The 7,060-nt window shown below is 32.2% G+C and overlaps 1 protein-coding gene across 1 annotated transcript; it reads left to right on the plus strand.

The window, feature by feature from the left end:
* The first annotated feature begins 496 nt into the window (after positions 1 to 496).
* Positions 497 to 2,139, plus strand: LOC145107010 (uncharacterized). The gene is made up of 6 exons (XM_079043904.1): positions 497 to 684; positions 778 to 1,061; positions 1,139 to 1,279; positions 1,388 to 1,455; positions 1,700 to 1,808; positions 1,928 to 2,139. Exons 1-6 carry the CDS (start codon positions 497 to 499, stop codon positions 2,137 to 2,139), a joined length of 1,002 nt encoding a protein of 333 aa, XP_078900030.1.
* The last annotated feature ends 4,921 nt before the right edge of the window (positions 2,140 to 7,060 follow it).

The following is a 7,060-nucleotide window of genomic DNA, read 5'->3' on the forward strand; positions in this document are numbered from 1 at the left end:
TGTAAACTAAAGAGATGAAATTAGAAGAGCATACTTGCAAAAAGGACATTTCCAACCTCGAAGATTATTCAATCATGGTTTGATGATAATAAATATTGGTTAGAATATAGTATAAAGGAGGATGTTGCATTCTGTTTATGTTGTGAAATCTAGATTCAAGGATTGGAATAGGAAATCATGAATAGATAAACATAAAGAAGGAATTCCACACACTATTGTTGTCCAAAAGTGCTAAAGTTTGATGAACCAAATACAATCCATCACGTCCGCCTTTGAGAAACAAACAACTTTACAAGAAAAAGAATATCGTACTCGCTCGAATGCTTCAATTGATTGTGTTGGGTTCCTACTCCGACAAGGATTAGCATTTCGTGGTCATAACGAAAAAAAAGACTCGGATAATAAATGTAACTTTCTTGAACTATTACAGTGGTTAGCCGATTGATGTGATGTTGTGGATCGTGTTGTGTTAAAAAATGCCCCAAAAAATGAACAAATGAAATGTGGTAAAATCCAGAAAGATATTGTGCAAGTATGTTCAGATGTAATTTTAAATGTTATTAAGGGAGATCTTCGAAATGATTTTTTTGCAATTTTAGTAGATGAGTCACGTGATGTGTCATGTAAAGAACAAATGGCATTGGTTTTGCGGTTTGTAAATAGAAAATGTGAAGTTGAAGAAAGGTTTGTTGGCCTTATAAATGTTAATGACACTTCGCCTTTCTCACTAAAGGCTATCATTAATGATATGCTTTAAAAACGGAATTTGAGTCCTAGTATGATTAGAGGACAAGGGTATCGTGGTGCTAGTAATATCAACGGTGCATTTAGTGGATTGAAGACTTTGATTATGAATGAAACAAAATATGCACATTTTGCTCATTGTTTTGCTCACCAATTACAGTTAGCCCTACTGTTTGTTGCAAAGAATCACACGACGGTTAATGATTTTGTTTTTGATGTGGTTTCTCGGTTGTTAAATATTATTGGATCTTCTTACAAACGACGAGGTAAGTTAAGAAAAAAACAAGCAGATAAAGTTATGGTAGCATTGGCAGGAGGTATGTTTTATGTGGTTTATTTGCATTTGATTATGCTAATTATTCCACTAATTCATTTCATATGTGGTTTAATTTAGGTGAGCTTGAGAGTGGTACCGGTTTGAATCAAGAAGTCGGTATTAAACGACCGTCTGTTACTCGATGGGGTTCAGATTTTGCATCTTTATTAAATATTCAGACCATATATGCTTCCATTTGTGATGTACTTGAAGACCTTGGTGAATTTGATAGTGATCGTGATCATAGAGCTTAAGCAATTCACATCTTAAAGTGCTTAAAATCGCTTGATTTTGTGTTTTGTCTACATTTGATGGTTGATATCTTAGGAGTGACGGATCATTTGAATACAATACTACAAAGAAAAGACCAAGATATTGTAGATGCCATGATTCAAGTAAGTAGCCAAAAAACACTCCAAGAAATTAGAGATGTAGGATGGGAACCACTTTTAGAGAAAGTTACTTTGTTTTGTGCTAAAAACGAAGTTAAAGTTGTTGATTTGGAAGATGAATATTTTAATGGATATATTCGGCGAAGAGGTTCATAGGTTAGTAATGTTTGTTGTTACCAACTACCACATTGATTTATAAATTTATTGTGTTTTATCATTATATATATGTATGTATATTTTTTTAAAGGTTAACAACGTGCACCACTATCAAGTTGATGTATTTAAGGAGGTGATTGATATGCAACTTCAAGAGCTAAACGATCGCTTTAATGAAGTAAACACGAATTTACTTCTTTGTATTTCTTGTTTGGGCCCAAGTGAATTTTTCAAAGCCTTTAATTTAGATAAAATAATGAAAATGGCTACATTTATCCGGAAGAGTTTCCAATAGAATATGATCGTCGACTTTTTGAAGTGGAACTTGGAAATTACATTAAAGATGTGCGAGAAGATGAACGATTAAATGATTTGAAGAGCATTGGAGATTTTGCCAAAAAGATGGTCGAAGTAAAGAAGCATATAATATCTCCTAAGATTTATCTTCTTGTGAAACTTGCATGGATCTTTACCCGTAGCAACAGCAAGTATGGAACGCGCATTTTCAGCAATGAAGTTGATAAAGACTGATATACGCAACAAAATGAGTGATCAATTTTTGAGTGATAGTTTAGTGTCGTATATTGAAAAAAATGTTTTAAAAGGTATCGGTAACGATGCAATTCTGAAAATGTTTCAAGATATAAGACCTCGTAGGATTCAATTGTAAAAACTTTATTATAACTACTGAAGTGATGTTTAAATATTTTAGTCATAGAACCCGACCCGCCACCACAATTATTTTTACACTTTCATATTTTTTTTAGTTTTATTTAGATAAAGAACCACGTGGTTTTTAGTTCTAGATTTGCCACTGAAATTGTAATACCTTTTGATAAAATGAACCAATCATCACCTTATAGTTACTAACTTGGTTAAAAAAAAATTAGTTTATCAATTTTTACAAAACAATACAGTTGAACAAATTTACTTATTTTTTAATATTTTTTTTGTATAAAAATGAAGGGTTTCACAACTTAAACAAGTGTTACTTTCTTGTTTGTTTATAAAATTTAAGGTGCAATAGAATGATCGATATAAGTTTCATTTTCATTTTTTTTTTTTTTGTAACGGTAGAATGTTGTTGGCGAGCAAAAAATAGATAATGGAACCATAACAAAGAAAAAAAATACAAAATATATGATTGTAAAATTAACCTTACATTCACTGTTATTATAATGCCAAAAATAAGATTACATCTACCTCTACCATTTCTAATAAATGAAACCTAAAAATGACACGTGTCAGTTTTTTAGAATGTCTCTTTGACACATGATATTTTTTTCTATGATTTTTATTATTTCTTTTTTTTTTTTTGTAACAAATCAAATGTAATTCAAATTTTGAAAATACAAAATCATATCATAATAAGATTATTATATTTATTTTGCTTAACAAATTAATTCATAATTACTTAGAATCGACAATATCTTATTTTTTTTACATTTATTATTTTTTATCTATATAAAAATTTTAAATATACCGACCGTAGTTTCCACGGGTTATAACCTAGTAATAATATCAATTTACATGGTTTTCCTCTATTTGACCGGTCCAAAAGCCATACAATTTCGATAATTCCAAAGATGCATACAATTGTACCATATATTAGGAGTCCCAGCTTTGAACATTTGCTTTACATGGTCTAATTTTGAACATTTGCTTTACATGGTCTAATTTTTTTTACTATATATATTTATTTAAAAATAAAATTTACAATAACGATAAGGATCCGTTTTCCTGGTTCGTCTTGGGCCTTTGAGGATATTTAACTTCTCGGGACCGGCTTTGGCTTTCCTCTATGTGAATCATGTCAATCTGCATAAACAAGAGCTGTATCCGATTTAAATGGATGTGAAGATTGGACTTTGTGGACCTATCTACCAAAGTTTGGAAACCATGACCATAAAAAATATGATTAACTAATATTAATCGTGTCCAACAAGTTAATGCTATCCATTTATTATGAATTTCTAAGGACTTGCAGGAAACATCTTAGTCAACTTAAATTGGACTTCTTTCCCTTTTTTAGGTGACTTTAGGAGTGTTTTGGTAGTAATGGCCACAGCAATTTGGAAACTTTTGGTCGTAGTGGTTAGCTTTAGATGCTATAACTCTAAATTATAATAAATGGGAAAAAAATTGAGACGTCTGATTTAATACAATAAAGCAAAGGTGTGGCCATTGCTCACGTCTCTTCTCATAAGGGCTTGCATGTGTAAGTAGGTATGTATGAATATGGTTTTGAAGAGTAGACGGTCGAAGAACATCAATGATTGGTATATGGAATTATTAGTTTAATAAGAAAACTAAATCCAAATGGCTTTCGGCCGAGCTGTATAAAGAGTAGATGGATTTGTGTCCTTCAGCTGAAAATTTAGGAATTTAGGATTTAAGTTCCATTGTGTACACGGTTCTAAAAAAATAAAAATAAAAATAAAAATTTATTTAATAAGTTTATATTTGTAATTAAATTAAAAAATAGCTATACATGGTTTACATCGTAAATATGTTTTAACCAAAACTGTATTTCGTTGAACACAATATCCCGCTTGAGGGGTAGATTCGTATCATATTTTAATTTAGGCCTTTAGGCTCGTTAAAAATATTTACTTTGCAAACAAACATCAAAACACAATGTTTTAAAATCGTTTCGAACCTATTGGTTGAATTGCAGACGAAAACGGTTCAATAACAACCAGTTTCATGTCAATTCGTAGACCGGACCGAACCGGACAGCTTTTCGAAAACCGGGTTTAACCACTATGATAAAACTAGTAAAAAACGTTTGAACTTGTTTATTAGACTTGGATAATTGGATTTCACTTTGCGTCTTAAAAACAACCCATATTAAAAGCAAATTGAACAACTCCATCGACCAGGTTATCCAGAACGTACACAACTAGAAGGATGCCAACGCATACCACTACCGAACACGACTTCGACTCACACATGACAACTCGAAGGATGACAACACATACCACTACTGGAATTCTCTTTGCCCATTAAAAACAACTCATCCGATCACTGAGTTTTTTTTGTTCACATTTAACTTGTTTTATTTCACATTTAGTCCTTATAACCAGCTACTCCAGGTTAAGCCGGAAAAATTACTTAATATGGTAACATATTTTTCAGTTTCTACATATTTAGTCCTTAATCATTTTGTATACATTTAGTCCTTTGACCAGTTTTTTCAGATTTTGCTCACAACATCTTATATGGGACAATCATTATTTAGGTGTTCTCATATGTACCTTTTCCTTCACTTATATCTATAACATAACTCACAAATCGGTCAAATAATGATCGTACCTTAGTTTTCTCCAAGCAGAAGATGTCTTCAACTTTAGTTTTATCAATCTCCATAGCAGACAACAAACTTTTTTGTGATTGTCTCCTCCTAACTTGAATTTGCGCTTCCAAGATAAAAGAAAACCCTAGCAACAAATCTAATCTATCTTCATAGCAGACAACGAGATTCGTTGTGATTGCTTCCTCCCAACTCAAATTTGCACTTTGAAGACAAAGAATTTCATTTTTTGGAGATTGATGAAACCAAAGACAAAGATATCTTCTGCTTGTAGAAAACTAAGGCACCAGCACTATTTAACCGATTTGTGAATTAGATTGCTTATATAAGTAAATGATGAGTCATCTATGAGAATGCCCCATTAATGATTGTCCCACATAGGATGTCGAGCAAAATCTGAAGAAACCTATCATAAGGACTAAGTGTGTATAAAAACATTGAGGACTAAATGTGTACACACTGAATGATATGTTACCTTATTAAGTAATTTTTCGGCTTAACCTGAAATAGCAGGTTATAAAGACTGAATGTGGACAAAAAAAACTCATTGACCAGATGTGTACTAATCAAAAACTATATTACTTATTTAAGTCAATACCTCATATATATATATATATATATATATATATATATATATATATATATATACATATATATATATATATATATATATATATATATATATATATATATATAAGGATAATTAAGTAATTTGATAAATAACTTCCAAAAGTATTCCATATGCTAGGGTAATTTACCTAATTTATCATCTTTTTATCTATAGTCGTCACTTTCAAAACCCCTCATTCCACCGTATGGAAACCTCGACCCAAAAAATCATCATCAAGAAGATGCCTCCGACTGATATCTTAGACACCGGTTGATGCACGTTGGCTATCCAATCACAAGTTGCTGACCACCACCATCATCTTCATCGCCGACGACCACCACCATATTCATGTCCTTTTGGTTGTTGGGCACTATCATCATCTTTATCGCCGATGACCACCACCATCTTCCCATCCTTTCGGTTACTGACCACCTCCGTCATCTTCATCGCATACGACCACCACGACTACCTTCTTCCTTCCTCAGAGCCACCGATGCCGAAGACCACCACAACTACCCTCTTCGATCATAACAAAAGATGTAGGGAATGACGAACGAGGAAGACAAGAATATGACCGGAGATCATGACGCTCATATCAATTCGAAAGTCAAAGTACAGGTTAGGGTTTATCTTTTAGTTTTATCGGCAAGGGAGCGTCAAAGCCAAATCAAAAATCGGTTCCTGGTACTTTTCTTTTTTCAAATTTTCAATGTAACATCTAATTGACATCGTTGATGAAAATTTTCATAGTTGAAATTGACTCGTAATTGATTTGGATCTGCAGTTGATTTCGAACGATAATTCAAAGCTCACAATTGATTTGGAATGACAATTCAAATCTGTAAATCTTGGTGCGTAGAATCTGCAACTGCTTGAATTAGCTAAAGACTGTGTAGCTATCTAGTTGTATTTTATGAGTTTATTGTAAGTCGAGGTAAAGAGTATATGTTGATATGTGTATGGACCAAAAGAAGAAGCAATTAGTGGAACGAGAAATTGTTTCGACTGAAGCTTGACCATTCTTCATCAGTACTTGTACCATACAATACACAGTGCGAATTTTGGGAATATTTGGTCAAATATATTTAGCGTCATTAATAGTTGCCTAAAAATCGATTTGTTTTCGTGATGCACATACTTGTAGATTAGGTTTTCTTCGGTAGTAGATTAGCTTTTCTTCTGATGTAATATGACTTTCTCTAATATATTCAACATTGTTGCATCTTAAGCTTGTCAAATGAAAAGATTTGTTATGTATAAGTTATTAAATCTTTTCAATCTAGACGACTAGATCTAGGAATAACACATATTTGAACTGATGTGATATTTTTTCTCTTGATTCAGACATATACTAATTAACCAAAATGTCATCTGAAGCTTCACCTGAGGAAAATGTGTACATGGAAAACCCTGCAGAACAAGCCGAACAGTATGAAGAAATGGCGCATCTGCATTTGATTCATCATCATGTCATCTTTTGTAATTCCATTTTTTTATTATTTTATTCCATTTCAAACAAAAGTGAGCAA

This window comes from Lactuca virosa, chromosome 4, assembly GCF_052849685.1.
Source record: "Lactuca virosa cultivar CGN04683 chromosome 4, Lactuca_virosa_CGN04683_v6, whole genome shotgun sequence".
Classification (NCBI taxonomy): Eukaryota; Viridiplantae; Streptophyta; class Magnoliopsida; order Asterales; family Asteraceae; genus Lactuca; species Lactuca virosa.

Bases quoted from the DNA above. Each gene is read 5' to 3' on its own strand.
- LOC145107010 (XM_079043904.1), top strand. From the start codon at position 497: ATGAAATGTGGTAAAATCCAGAAAGATATTGTGCAAGTATGTTCAGAT. The intron at 1,280-1,387 runs GTGAATTTGATA...TTGATATCTTAG, and splicing joins TGATGTACTTGAAGACCTTG to GAGTGACGGATCATTTGAAT. The intron at 1,456-1,699 runs GTAAGTAGCCAA...ATTTTTTTAAAG, and splicing joins TTGTAGATGCCATGATTCAA to GTTAACAACGTGCACCACTA.